The sequence below is a fragment of the Drosophila bipectinata genome, chromosome 2R (genome assembly GCF_030179905.1).
Source record: "Drosophila bipectinata strain 14024-0381.07 chromosome 2R, DbipHiC1v2, whole genome shotgun sequence".
NCBI classification, from domain to species: Eukaryota; Metazoa; Arthropoda; class Insecta; order Diptera; family Drosophilidae; genus Drosophila; species Drosophila bipectinata.
The window spans coordinates 11,113,417-11,128,291 of NC_091737.1; the positions used below are offsets into that span (position 1 = coordinate 11,113,417).

General features: G+C 50.9%; 3 protein-coding genes across 14 annotated transcripts in view; 1 reads left to right on the plus strand and 2 right to left on the minus strand.

Moving 5' to 3' along the window:
• M7BP (Myosin-7a binding protein) overlaps window positions 1–11,687 on the plus strand; it is a 29,855-nt gene extending 18,168 nt beyond the window's left edge. For 6 of the 12 annotated variants that reach the window (XM_070278813.1, XM_070278814.1, XM_070278816.1 and 3 more), the window contains 7 exons: window positions 7,288–7,665; window positions 8,061–8,274; window positions 8,331–8,451; window positions 10,208–10,696; window positions 10,753–10,896; window positions 10,956–11,095; window positions 11,153–11,687. In XM_070278813.1, coding sequence (XP_070134914.1) covers window positions 7,288–7,665; window positions 8,061–8,274; window positions 8,331–8,451; window positions 10,208–10,696; window positions 10,753–10,896; window positions 10,956–11,095; window positions 11,153–11,273 — 1,607 coding nt within the window. In that variant the 3' untranslated portion in view covers window positions 11,274–11,687. Of the gene's footprint in view, window positions 1–7,287; window positions 7,666–8,060; window positions 8,275–8,330; window positions 9,772–10,207; window positions 10,697–10,752; window positions 10,897–10,955; window positions 11,096–11,152 lie in introns of those variants that run through there. The other 6 variants (XM_070278817.1, XM_017252588.3, XM_017252590.3 and 3 more) reach the window with 3 other exon arrangements.
• On the minus strand, window positions 11,638–14,825 carry LOC108132969 (lysM and putative peptidoglycan-binding domain-containing protein 4). The gene is made up of 3 exons (XM_017252597.3): window positions 14,685–14,825; window positions 14,032–14,591; window positions 11,638–12,267 (listed from the first exon to the last, which is right to left on the minus strand). Exons 1-3 carry the CDS (start codon window positions 14,696–14,698, stop codon window positions 12,023–12,025), a joined length of 819 nt encoding a protein of 272 aa, XP_017108086.1. The 5' UTR covers window positions 14,699–14,825; the 3' UTR covers window positions 11,638–12,022.
• Rpt1 (26S proteasome regulatory subunit Rpt1) lies at window positions 12,340–13,883 on the minus strand. Its single transcript, XM_017252595.3, has one exon. It carries the CDS (start codon window positions 13,738–13,740, stop codon window positions 12,439–12,441), a length of 1,302 nt encoding a protein of 433 aa, XP_017108084.1. The 5' UTR covers window positions 13,741–13,883; the 3' UTR covers window positions 12,340–12,438.
• Window positions 14,826–14,875: the final 50 nt, after the last annotated feature.

A 14,875-nucleotide genomic window follows, 5' to 3' on the forward strand; every position in this document is an offset into this window, starting at 1 on the left:
CTGAAACTATCCCCGCTCCTGTTGAAGCACCAGTGGATACTCCTTCTCCAGAACCCGCAGCAATAGAAGCTGCAGCACCAGCTGAAACAATCCTAGCTCCTGTGGAAGCACCAGTGGATACTCCTGCTCCAGAACCCGTTGCAGTAGAAGCTGCAGCACCTGCGGAAACAATCCCCGCTCCTTTGGAAGCACCAGTGGATACTCCTGCTGCAGAACCCACTGCTGCAGAAGCTGCAGCACCAGCTGAAACAATCCCAGCTCCTGTGGAAGCACCAGTGGATACTCCTGCTCCGGAACCCGTAGCAGTAGAAGCTGCAGCACCAGCTGAAACAATCCCAGCTCCTGTGGAAGCACCAGTGGATACTCCTGCTCCAGAACCCGTTGCAGTAGAAGCTGCAGCACCTGCGGAAACAATCCTAGCTCCTGTGGAAGCACCAGTGGATACCCCTGCTCCAGAACCCGTTGCAGTAGAAGCTGCAGCACCAGCTGAAACAATCCCAGCTCCTGTGGAAGCACCAGTGGATACTCCTGCTCAAGAACCCGTAGCAGTAGCAGCTTCAGCACCTGCGGAAACAATCCCAGCTCCTGTGGAAGCAGTAGTGGATACTCCTGCTCCAGAACCGGCTGCAGCAGAAGCTGCAGCACCTGTGGAATCGATCCCAACTCCTGTGGATGCACCAGTGGATACTCCTGCTCCAGAACCGGCTGCAGCAGAAGCTGCAGCACCTGTGGAATCGATCCCAACTCCTGTGGATGCACCAGTGGATACTCCTGCTCCAGAACCCGTTGCAGTAGAATCTGCAGCACCTACGGAAACAATCCCAGCTCCTGTGGAAGCACCAGTGAATACCCCTGCTCCAGAACCCGTTGCAGTAGAAGCTTCAACACCATCTGAAACAATCCCAGCTCCTGTGGAAGCACCAGTGGATACTCCTGCTCCAGAACCCGTTGCAGTAGAAGCTTCAACACCATCTGAAACAATCCCAGCTCCTGTGGAAGCAGTAGTGGATACTCCTGCTCCAGAACCGGCTGCAGCAGAAGCTGCAGCACCTGTGGAATCGATCCCAACTCCTGTGGATGCACCAGTGGATACTCCTGCTCCAGAACCGGCTGCAGCAGAAGCTGCAGCACCTGTGGAATCGATCCCAACTCCTGTGGATGCACCAGTGGATACTCCTGCTCCAGAACCCGTTGCAGTAGAATCTGCAGCACCTACGGAAACAATCCCAGCTCCTGTGGAAGCACCAGTGAATACCCCTGCTCCAGAACCCGTTGCAGTAGAAGCTTCAACACCATCTGAAACAATCCCAGCTCCTGTGGAAGCAGCAGTGGATACTCCTGCTCCAGAACCCGTTGCAGTAGAAGCTTCAACACCATCTGAAACAATCCCAGCTCCTGTGGAAGCACCAGTGGATACTCCTGCTCCAGAACCCACTGCTGCAGAAGCTGCAGCTCCAGCTGAAACTATCCCAGCTCCTGTGGAAGCACCAGTGGATACTCCTGCTCCAGAACCCGTTGCAGTAGAAGCTACAGCACCAGCTAAAACTATCCCCGCTCCTGTTGAAGCACCAGTGGATACTCCTTCTCCAGAACCCGCAGAAATAGAAGCTGCAGCACCAGCTGAAACAATCCCAGCTCCTGTGGAAGCACCAGTGGATACTCCTGCTCAAGAACCCGTAGCAGTAGCAGCTTCAGCACCTGCGGAAACAATCCCAGCTCCTGTGGAAGCAGTAGTGGATACTCCTGCTCCAGAACCGGCTGCAGCAGAAGCTGCAGCACCTGTGGAATCGATCCCAACTCCTGTGGATGCACCAGTGGATACTCCTGCTCCAGAACCGGCTGCAGCAGAAGCTGCAGCACCTGTGGAATCGATCCCAACTCCTGTGGATGCACCAGTGGATACTCCTGCTCCAGAACCCGTTGCAGTAGAATCTGCAGCACCTACGGAAACAATCCCAGCTCCTGTGGAAGCACCAGTGAATACCCCTGCTCCAGAACCCGTTGCAGTAGAAGCTTCAACACCATCTGAAACAATCCCAGCTCCTGTGGAAGCACCAGTGGATACTCCTGCTCCAGAACCCGTTGCAGTAGAAGCTGCAGCACCTGCGGAAACAATCCTAGCTCCTGTGGAAGCACCAGTGGATACCCCTGCTCCAGAACCCGTTGCAGTAGAAGCTGCAGCACCAGCTGAAACAATCCCAGCTCCTGTGGAAGCACCAGTGGATACTCCTGCTCCAGAACCCGTTGCAGTAGAAGCTGCAGCACCAGCTGAAACAATCCCAGCTCCTGTGGAAGCACCAGTGGATACTCCTGCTCCAGAACCCGTTGCAGTAGAAGCTGCAGCACCTGCGGAAACAATCCTAGCTCCTGTGGAAGCACCAGTGGATACCCCTGCTCCAGAACCCGTAGCAGTAGAAGCTGCAGCACCTACGGAAACAATCCCCGCTTCTATGGAAGCAGTAGTGGATACTCCTGCTCCAGAACCCGTAGCAGTAGAAGCTGCAGCACCAGCTGAAACAATCCCAGCTCCTGTGGAAGCACCAGTGGATACTCCTGCTCCAGAACCCGTTGCAGTAGAAGCTGCAGCACCTGCGGAAACAATTCCCGCTCCTTTGGAAGCACCAGTGGATACTCCTGCTCCAGAACCCGTTGCAGTAGAAGCTGCAGCACCTACGGAAACAATCCCCGCTTCTATGGAAGCAGTAGTGGATACTCTTGCTCCAGAACCCGTTGCAGTAGAAGCTGCAGCACCTGCGGAAACAATCCTAGCTCCTGTGGAAGCACCAGTGGATACCCCTGCTCCAGAACCCGTAGCAGTAGAAGCTGCAGCACCAGCTGAAACAATCCCAGCTCCTGTGGAAGCACCAGTGGATACTCCTGCTCCAGAACCCGTTGCAGTAGAAGCTGCAGCACCTGCGGAAACAATCCTAGCTCCTGTGGAAGCACCAGTGGATACCCCTGCTCCAGAACCCGTTGCAGTAGAAGCTGCAGCACCTGCGGAAACAATTCCCGCTCCTTTGGAAGCACCAGTGGATACTCTTGCTCCAGAACCGGCTGCAGCAGAAGCTGCAGCACCTGTGGAATCGGTCCCAGCTCCTGTGGATGCACCCGTGGAAACAATCCATCATCCCAATCCAGAAGCTCCATCTCCTGCGGAAACAATCCCAGCTCCTGCGGAAGCACCAGCGGATACTCCTGCTCCAGAACCCGCAGCATCCGAAGCTGCAGCACCTGCGGAAACAATCCCAGCTCCTGTAGAAGCACCAGTGGATACTCCTGCTCCAGAACCCGTAGCAGTAGAAGCTGCAGCACCTGTGGAAAGAATTTCAGCTCCTGCGGATGCACCAGTGGATACTCCTGCTCCGGAAGCCGTAGCAGTAGAAGCTGCAGCACCTGTGGAAACAATCCCAGCTCCTGTGGAAGCACCAGTGGGTACTCCTGCTCTGGAGCCCGTAGCAGTAGAAGCTTCAGCACCAGCTGAAACTATCCCAGCTCCTGTTGAAACACCAGTTGATACTCCTGCTCCAGAACCCGCAGCATCAGAAGCTGCAGCACCTGCGGACACAATCCCAGCTCCTGTAGAAGCACCAGTGGATACTCCTGCTCCAGAACCCATAGCAGTAGAAGCTGCAGGACCTGTGGAAACAATTCCAGCTCCTGCGGATGCACCAGTGGATACTCCTGCTCCAGAACCCGTAGCAGTAGAAGCTGCAGCACCTGTGGAAACAATCCCAGCTCCTGTGGAAGCACCAGTGGGTACTCCTGCTCTGGAGCCCGTAGCAGTAGAAGCTACAGCACCAGCTGAAACTATCCCCGCTCCTGTTGAAGCACCAGTGGATACTCCTTCTCCAGAACCCGCAGCAATAGAAGCTGCAGCACCAGCTGAAACAATCCTAGCTCCTGTGGAAGCACCAGTGGATACTCCTGCTCCAGAACCCGTTGCAGTAGAAGCTGCAGCACCTGCGGAAACAATCCCCGCTCCTTTGGAAGCACCAGTGGATACTCCTGCTGCAGAACCCACTGCTGCAGAAGCTGCAGCACCAGCTGAAACAATCCCAGCTCCTGTGGAAGCACCAGTGGATACTCCTGCTCCGGAACCCGTAGCAGTAGAAGCTGCAGCACCAGCTGAAACAATCCCAGCTCCTGTGGAAGCACCAGTGGATACTCCTGCTCCAGAACCCGTTGCAGTAGAAGCTGCAGCACCTGCGGAAACAATCCTAGCTCCTGTGGAAGCACCAGTGGATACCCCTGCTCCAGAACCCGTAGCAGTAGAAGCTGCAGCACCAGCTGAAACAATCCCAGCTCCTGTGGAAGCACCAGTGGATACTCCTGCTCCAGAACCCGTTGCAGTAGAAGCTGCAGCACCTGCGGAAACAATCCTAGCTCCTGTGGAAGCACCAGTGGATACCCCTGCTCCAGAACCCGTTGCAGTAGAAGCTGCAGCACCTGCGGAAACAATTCCCGCTCCTTTGGAAGCACCAGTGGATACTCTTGCTCCAGAACCGGCTGCAGCAGAAGCTGCAGCACCTGTGGAATCGGTCCCAGCTCCTGTGGATGCACCCGTGGAAACAATCCATCATCCCAATCCAGAAGCTCCATCTCCTGCGGAAACAATCCCAGCTCCTGCGGAAGCACCAGCGGATACTCCTGCTCCAGAACCCGCAGCATCCGAAGCTGCAGCACCTGCGGAAACAATCCCAGCTCCTGTTGAAACACCAGTTGATACTCCTGCTCCAGAACCCGCAGCATCAGAAGCTGCAGCACCTGCGGACACAATCCCAGCTCCTGTAGAAGCACCAGTGGATACTCCTGCTCCAGAACCCATAGCAGTAGAAGCTGCAGGACCTGTGGAAACAATTCCAGCTCCTGCGGATGCACCAGTGGATACTCCTGCTCCAGAACCCATAGCAGTAGAAGCTGCAGGACCTGTGGAAACTATCCCAGCTCCTGTTGAAGCACCAGTGGATACTCCTGGTCCGGAACCTGTAGCAGTAGAAGCTGCAGCACCTGCGGAAACAATCCCAGCTCCTGTGGAAGCACCAGTGGACACTCCTTCTCCGGAACCCGCTGCAGCAGAAGCTGCAGCACCTGCGGATACAATCCCAGCTCCTGTGGAAGCAAAAGTGGACACTCCTGCTCCGGAGCCCGTAGCAGTAGAAGCTACAGCACCAGCTGAAACTATCCCAGCTCCTGCGGAAACACCAGTGGACACTCCTGCTCCGGAACCCGCTGTAGCAGAAGCTGCACCACCTGCGGAAACAATCCCAGCTCCTGTGGAAGCCCCAGTGGATACTCCTGCTTTGGAACCCGTAGCAGTGGAAGCTGCAGCAGAAGCTGCAGCACCTGTAGAAACAATCCCAGCTCCTGTGGAAGCAATAGTGGATACTCCTGCTCCAGAACCCGCTGCTGCAGAAGCTGCAGTACCTGCGGAAACAATCCTAGCTCCTGTGGAAGCACCAGTGGATACTCCTGCTCCGGAGCCCGTAGCAGTAGAAGCTACAGCACCAGCTAAAACTATCCCAGCTCCTGTTGAAGCACCAGTGGATACACCTGCTCCAGATTCTGCTGCAGTAGAAGCTGTAGCTCCTGTGGAAACACTCCCAGCTCCTGTGGAAGCACCAGTGGATACCCTTGCTCCAGAACCCGTAGCAGCAGAAGCTGCAGAACCTGCGGAAACAATCCCAGCTCCTGTGGAAGCACCAGTGGATACCCCTGCTCCAGAACCCGTAGCAGTAGAAGCTGCAGGACCTGTGGAAACAATGCCAGCTTTTGTGGTAGCAATAAAGGATACTTCTGCTCCAGAACCCGTTGCAGTAGAAGCTGCAGCACCTGTGGAAACAATCCCAGCTCCTGTGGAAGCAACAGTGGATACTACTGCTCCGGAGCCCGTAGCAGTAGAAGCTACAGCACCAGCTGAAACTATCCCAGCTCCTGTTGAAGCACCAGTGGATACTCCTGCTCCGGAACCCGTAGCAGCAGAAGCTGCAGCACCTGTGGAAACTATCCCAGCTCCTGTGGAAGCAATAGTGGATACTCCTGCTCCAGAACCCGTAGCAGTAGAAGCTGCAGCACCTGTGGAAACAATCCCAGCTCCTGTGGAAGCAACAGTGGATACTCCTGCTCCGGAGCCTGTAGCAGTAGAAGCTACAGCACCAGCTAAAACTATCCCAGCTCCTGTTGAAGCACCAATGGATACTCCTGCTCCGGAACCCGTAGCAGCAGAAGCTGCAGCACCTGTGGAAACAATCCCAGCTCCTGCGGATGCACCAGTTGATACTCCTGCTCCGGAACCCGTAGCAGTAGAAGCTGCAGCACCTGTGGAAACAATCCCAGCTCCTGTGGAAGCACCAGTGGATACTCCTGCTTCAGAACCCGCTGCAGGAACTCTTGTGGAAGCACCAGTGGATACTCCTTCACCAGAACCTACTGAAGAAAAAGCTGAAGCAACTGCAAAAACAATCTTAGCTCATGCAGAGCCAGCGACAGAGGCTTTAAAATCAACCGCAGCTGACCAAGATATTGCAGACCAGGAATTGGTGGATTCAACTCACGAAAGTGCGTCCATAGGAGATGCTTCCATTATAGGTAAAGCATCTCAAAAGTGCCTGCGAAGACAGCCGAACATAACCGACACAATACAGAGCGAAGGAAACTTTTCCTTGAAATCCGACCCTGTGAACCTCCTGGGCACCATTTGCAAGTTTTACATAAAAGACAAACGACTTTTGGCAACGATCGAACGAAGACGACGCCGGGCTTTGATCATGCACAAGTACCTGAGTTCCTTCGACTCCATGGATGATACGATAGAGGATGTTGTCTGCGATGAATATCCGAGCTTGTTCCAAGAACTAAATGAAGATGGCTCAGAGCCTCAAGTAGAGATGATTCCGCCAACTGGAAGAGTAGAAACTCCACCTCCTGAAGTCGAAATAGAAGATACAGTAGCTCCAAGTGAGACTGAATGTGTAGAGGATTCAGATCCTCCAGAGAGTTTACTAGAAATTTCTCAACTTGATAATTTTGAAATAGTTAAGACTGAACCAAGTTTTTTAGACGAGGCTAGTACAGAAGTTGCTAGTTTGATGGTCGAGCAAGAATCTCCTGTAGAAACTATAGACGATAGGGTTCCAGTTAGCGACAGTTTAGCGACCATCCTTCGATGGGATAGAGCCAGTCAGACAACCCGCGACCTGGCAGATGAGCTCGATATAGACACAGAGTCATTCATTGCGGTTAGTCTCGGTGAAATCACCTATAACTTTATCAACGACATTCTCTTCTCAGATCAATTGAGTTCAGAGTCGAATCACAGCGACGAGAGTGAGCCGTCCACGGCCTGTGAGACGTTCAACGGCGAGGCCGACTATGAGCAGGACTTTGTTAGCGAAAGGGTCTTAGTCCTGGACGAGCATCGATCCCCGAGTACTAACACAAACTCTAATCGCACCTCGCACGCCAACTTACATCTAACTCTAACCAAAACTAACACCTCCCATTCGGCCAGTAGACGCACTAACGGAAAACTAACAAATGGTTCCCTGAGATGGTCAAACAAGTCGGTCAATGACATTGGCAGTGAACTAACCAACGGTGGCCCGAAGGTTGCCCAACCGGACGATGTTTCCGATGACGATGTTGTACTGTTGCGGCGCTTTGTGCCAGGTAACCCAGGGTTAAGGCCATAACTGTCATCACTCGGTGTTTGTTGTTACCCTTGATTCCCTAGCCTGGCTTCACTGTCACTGTCTGTCTATGTGTGTGTGTTTTGTGTCCCGCCCAACAATCTAGTGGGTCGATTCAAGTATTAACCAAAAATAAAAGCGAAGAGTAACTATTAGAAGAACATGCCTTTATTTCAAAAATATATTAAAATATATTATGAATGTTAAAATATTAGAAAATAATATAAATGTATTTAAAAATTTGAAATAAAGGATATGTTTTTGAAATGCAAGCAGTTTCGTTAAGAGGGGGATTACTTTTCGCTTTTCAACTCACTCGACCCACTCTCCTTTTCAAGTCCTTGATATTAAATCATATCCGAAAAATATTTATAGGTTCCATTGCGGAGCGCGAAGTGAAAAAATGGTATAACGCCGTCGAGATGCCAAACAACCCATACGCACCGGAGGCCCTGAAGCAGCGCATCAGTGGCACCCAGGAGCGGTACATGGATGTGCCGAACATCAGTCCCAGTGCCGAGCAGAAGGCTCTGGCATCGGCACTAACGGAAAGCACTGATTCTGCCTCGCCACAAACGGACTATAAGCGGTAACTAACTCCTCTAACTGGTCCTTTTCTTTTTCTATAATATCCCTAACCAATAGCTATAGTCGCGATTACTATATCAACGATGCCCCCAATGGCACTCCTGGAAGTGTAAGGACTAATGCCACTGCCAGTGCTGCCATCTCCGCTGAGGATGCTGAGGACATTGTGATCAACGAGGTAAATCAAGAACCAGAACCACTTCCACCAACGCATGGCCAACGCATTTCAAGTAGCGCTCAGAGTAACGTTGCCGACCTCTCTCATTGGACACTATCCACGCCAGTGCGCCGTAGCAGTTCGCTTAAGTTCATTAACAGCCGCCCCGCCCACTCCCTCACCCACTCCCACTCGCCCTCCCTGTCCCCCACACCGTACGGCAGTGCCTCATTAGCCTACGATAGGGCAGCGCCTCTCGAACGTCCTTCCACATCGGCTTCCCATTATCGGGAATCGAGTTTAGGAATAGGAGACGACGATCATGACTTTGATGTGAGATCGCACCGCTCCTGGCGCAGCAGCTACAGTTCCCTGCCCAAGCGGCACACCCAGTCCACCCTAAGCTTGCACAGCAGCGGCAGCGGGGTGTCCTTTGGTTCGTCCGCCTCGAAGAGGCGATTGGCGGCCGGAGGTCCCTCCGCCGGGGTTCTCACTCAGTTCGAGAAGCAACTGCTTCACAAGGACCTTAAGCGGAACAGTTTCCGGGCTGTGTCCACCACTTCAAAGGATTTCGTAATGAATCCACTGTTCGAGAGCGAGCCGCTCCCGGCGGGTAAGCTGGCTCTGCGTCCCGACACGGACGAGCAGGGCGACTCCGGGGTGGACAGCTGCCTGAACGGCTTCAGTGGTGCGGACACCAAGTACAGCAACAACAGTCTGCTCTTCTAGACTCATGATGAGTGGGTTGGGTCAGGTACAGGGTCGGGTTGGGTTGACTTAGTCTCTAGCCTTTACGGATATTTGCCAAATTACGCATAGCTTAGTCAAAACAAGAGTTTAAAGTTTAAACACTAGTCAGTCGTAGGAAAAAGCCAACTTCTCTGTACATACTATCGAGGTGGGCCGGGGCGGGAATTAAGGAATGAAAACTAGAATTGAAAAAGCACACACAATGGCGCACTTTTGAATCTCCGGCACTGGACCGGCCATCTGATGACCGTCCACTGCACCCACTCCACCACTTGCACCACCAAGCAACCAACAGCAAAATGCTATATTGAATGAGAGGGTCGAGCTAGTGTTCTAATTGTAATTTAGTAAATACTACAATACTTACGTAATGCTAATGCCCTAGAGTATGCAACGTTTGTTTTTAATCAATACAAGTATACCTGCTGTTAATTTTATGAAATAATATAATAATTCCTGTACCGTATCTGTATGCACTCCTTTAACGTTTCTTTTTTATAAAAAAACAAACCACACACATATGCCTAGCGATATCAATAATGCATTAATTAATTCCAAATAAAGCCAAACGATAAACCAACCAAAAAAGTATCCAACCATTGAACCACTGAAACAAATGTTTTTAGTTTCCTAAAGCCAATTGAATAGGTGAGTACAAAGTCGGAAATTGGCCAAGATTCCAAGACTCCCAGGAGATAGCTCTGAGCCAATGGTACAATGACTTTTTTATGTTTATGGGATTGCTTTTGGATGCGACTAACAGCATTTGTTTCGAAAATAATTGAAAACTAACTGCCTCCATGCTGCTGCCTGACTTGCCATTCATCACGAAATCATACTTTTCCAACACATCACACTCTACAGAATAACTTTTACTAAAACACTTACTATACACTTCTTCTTTCTATTTATTAAACTGTAACTACCTGTACTAACCCACCAACAAATCTACACTCCACACTCACAACCACCCACCCAAAACCAACTACCGAATATCGAATACCAAACCTGAAATATTCCATCAAAGGCTCAAAAGGCAAACGAGGCTGTCACAGAGCAGGAACAGCCCGGGGAATCGGTATACAAAGCCTTGCCAGTCCAGGTCCAGGACGAGTCCTTGGAGACCCAGTCGAATCCTTCACTGTACTCTGTACAGACAACGAATACAACTACAAGTGATGAGTCCGATACGGTGCGCATCTACGATTTTAATAAGCAGGAAACTACGGTGATTCGAGCTACTCCGGCGGAACAGCAACCGAGCACCTCCACAACATCCTCGATGGAGTCGGCCCAGAGTGCTCCAGCTTCGGTTTCCTCCATCGATTCGTCCGTCTCCAAAAAGCGGGAGCGACCGGTGGTCCTGCAGTTCGGACCTGGCGACTCTGCACCCACCATAGGCTCGCCCGTGAGCACTCCCACACGGGGATCTACACCGCCGGCCTTTAGATTTCTGCAACCCAAGCGGAAGCTAATCGATCCCAGTCAGGTTTTGTCTCTAGATGAAGATGATGAGGTAAGTTGGGCACGTATAAGTTTCCAAATCCTCGGCTGAACCCATCTTTTTTGCAGCCTGATCAGCCAAAAACTCCAGCAGCGGAGAAACCCGTCATCGAAGACGAAGTGGCTCATGCCATGCCATCCGTAAAAGCTCTGGCCCAGGCATTCCTCCTGACCAGCAAGCACACGCAACCAGAGCGACGATGGCGGGCCAAGGTTGGTTGAATAACTGAAAAGATTTCCCTAAAAACTTACCCACTTTTCCTTGTGCTTAGGTCAGAATAGCTGCCCCACCAGATACCCCTGATAAGCCAGGTTCTTCACTGGCTAAACGTCACAAACTGGAGCATGCTGTCTCCATGGCTGAGGTAGCGGATGAGTCCACCATAGCCTCAGATCTATCATCCCTTGAAACGTAAGCTTTGCAATGCGTTGATTGTTCTAAGTAATCTATACACCTGACTTTTTTCAGCGATCCATCCATTCATTCGGAGGGTCTGCCACCAATCGCCTCGCCAGCTAGTCCTGTTCCAGTGCGACATGGCTTCCTCCGGAGCAACATTGCTTTCTTTGAGAATTTAAAGTTCAAGTAAATGTGCGAGAATGGGGATCTACAGGCGTGCAGCCATTGTTTAATCTTCCTTGGATGGGAAAATGAACGATAATGGCGCAGCACCCAGACCATAGTCCATAATTGAAACCAAATCTTCGCCAAAAACCATGTGCCATGGCCATTTCATGCATTTCCCAGACCGAAATTACACACACAACAAAGTACTTAACTTCAATTGGCACTCTGCAGTGTGCCATTGTTACTTCTAGTTCGTATTTACTATTATACAATATATCCATGGATACTATTTATTTAGCTCTAAGATATGTATTATGTACTTGTTAGGCCTAAGCGAAAACAATTTCCAATTTCAGCTAAATAATGTTACATTACACCCGTTCTAGTTTAAATATGTTATATAATTTTACTCAATAAAACCTAAAGAGACAAAGAACTTGGGATGGGGGATTACTAAAATTCACAACACAATCGTATATTATAGGTTATCGTTAGCTCGGGTTAGCAGGAGTTGGGTGGAGCGCATTTAAAACCATTGCCTTGCAACGTGGAAGAACTTGAAAAGCCTTGCGGTGCATTAAATCCTTATTATTCAACAAGAGTCCGTATAAAATCTACATATAGTTTTGTATAAAAATAAATTCCACCGCCTGCACCTGCATTTTGAATGCGCCTGGCTGATTTGAGGAGAGTTGCTGAGAGACAGGTCGTATGTTGCCGGTACATTTGGAATGACGATCACTTCGGTGACAGATTGCACTATAGCCCCTCCTACTGGGCGCTGTGGTGCTGGTGCGGGTGTTCCGCCAGGTAGATTACGTAGACCAGCGGTATGACGACGCACAGGGCGAGTATAAAGATCAGCAGGCAAATCCAGGACAAGTCACAGTCCGATCCGGACCAGTCTATAGCGCGAAAAGAAGGTCCTGGGATAGGACGCACCAAAGGAGCATGTCTGTCGACCAACATGTGGTTCAGAAGAGGGGCATTATCCTCAAACGGATGTTCCATGTTAGCTGAAGTATAAGATACAGAAGGTTTAGCCAGACACAATCATTAAATAAATGAAAATATTACAAAAGAATATATATGGAGGTATAGGTTTTTTTTATTTCATGATTTGCCAGCTGCAGAATGTTTTACAAATTTGATGCAGTCGTTACAAAGTAATGCAGATAATATTAAACTTAATTGTAGGTCATATAGCGGGGAGTGGCGCTGAACTTGGCGTAGCTCTTGATAACCTTGTTGACAGCTTCGAGGAAGTCCTTCTCGGTGGCCACCTTACGACGCGCCCGAATGGCGAACATACCGGCCTCCGTGCACACAGACCGGATCTCGGCACCAGTCGAGTTGGGGCAGAGACGGGCCAGCAGGTCGAAACGAATGTCACGCTCTACGGACATGGACCGGGCATGGATCTTGAAAATATGCGAGCGACCATCCTGGTCGGGCAGACCAAACTCGACCTTACGATCAAGACGACCAGGACGCATCAACGCCGGGTCGAGAGTGTCGGGTCTGTTGGTAGCCATGAGAACCTTAATGTTGCCACGAGGATCGAAACCATCCAGCTGGTTAATCAGCTCCAACATGGTACGCTGGACTTCATTGTCTCCACCGGCGCCATCATCGAATCGAGCACCACCAATAGCATCGATTTCATCAAAGAAAATAAGGCAGGCCTTTTTGGAGCGCGCCATCTCGAAAAGCTCACGCACCATACGTGCACCTTCACCCACGTACTTTTGCACCAGCTCGGAACCGATAACACGGATAAAGCAGGCGTCTGTGCGGTTGGCCACAGCCCGGGCACACAGAGTTTTTCCAGTGCCAGGAGGGCCGAACAACAACACTCCCTTGGGTGGTTCAATGCCCAGATTAACGAACTTCTCAGGATGCAGCAGCGGGGTCTCTACAACTTCGCGCAGCTTCTCAATCTGCTCCTTGCAACCTCCCACATCGCTGTAGGTGACATCGGGCTTGTCCTCCACCTGCATCATGGTCACCGTGGGGTCGATTTTTGGAGGAAGCGGGATATGGATCTGGTACTTGTTGCGGTCGACGCCGACACGCATTCCCTCTTCAATGTCGGTGGGAGCGACTGAGTCAGCCAGGTCCACCACGAACTTGGCAAACTGCTTCACGTTAATGATATACTTGGGGTCATCGGAGTCGGCGTTAATGATCTTGGTGCAGCGGGCCACTTGCAAGGGTTGCTCATTCTGCAGGATCTGCTTGTCGGCAGCCAGATCCCATAGCGCGGGTGGCGCCAGTCCGGTGTCGCTCTCCTTGATGCCAGTCAGCTCGTTGACCTGCTTAACCGCCTTTTGAATGTCCTCCTCGATGCTTTTGATCGACTTGTGGTACTGGCTCTGACCGTAGGTCTTCAGCAGCTCTATATCACCCTCGTCCAGAGACTTAATTTCTTTCTCCTCCTTCTCATCGTGTTTCACCTTGCGCTGATCATCTCCCAGGTAGTCCGGCATCTTTCTTACTTAGTTTTGTACTATTTTATGCGCGAAAATGATGCTAAAGTAATGTTTTTCTTTTGTTTTACGGCGAGAATGACTAAACAATTTGGGAGCAAAATGCTCTGTCAATGGGGCAAATCATCGATGCCGGTTTATCGAAAAAAGGGTATATCGATATAAATTTTCAGACACTTTACAACACTACTTGACACGATTCAACACAACTTTACCAACCTTACAGCACTTGAAATACAATCTAAACCGCGACCATTTTATAGCTAATCCCCTCTAGATTCCAGGACTCACCTTCATCGCTGGGTGCTCCTTGAGCTCCTTCATAAAACTGTCTAGCTGCTTTGCTTGTGGATGGCTGGTCGCCACTGACAGTGCCGGATGCATTCACGGACGCCACCAGAAGTCGCTCGTCCAGCATTTGGCGCGCATCCTCAAGAGGATTACGTTCTGGGGCTGGCTCGCGTTCCAAATTGTGCCGAGGACTATTGTTCCCACTACGATGGACGGAGGGTAGCGCATCGGCACCGCTGTTTCCCAGTAGAACGTTGTGCACTGTTACCGGGATGCGGATGACACGGTGCGCGTGAATCTCATTCTCGCGGTCAATCTTATTTAGACGCTTGATGTCCGCTACGGAGCAATGGAAGCGCAGAGCCAGAGCTTGGAGAGTATCGCCCTCCTGCACCTTCACCTCCAAGGTGTTTTCGAATCGACCAAGGCGCGCGTGTCCATTGGGTCTTCTGCCCAACGGGACCATCTCCGCAAACTCATCGTCATCATAGGCTGGGCGGGCAAAGATATCCTCCACGTCGTCGAGATCCTCCTCGACAAGGTTGTTTTGTTGCTGGCGCCTGAAAGAAACAGCGTCGGTCATATTCTAATAATTTGACACTCGACAGAGCAGCAGGAACACAAAAGCAACAGTCGAGTTGGCGTTGACTTACGCATTGCGTCGCATTTCGGGCCTGTTCTCGAAGGGGAAAAGGGATTTCCTGGATCAAGTCTCGGATTTCGTCTCAGTGGGCGCTGCAATTGTTGCTCTTTGTGCTGGCCAAGCGATGGAATATTAATTAAAGCAATTTGGATTATTTACGTGTAAAGTTTGTTCTCAGCAGCCCAACAACAATAACAGTGT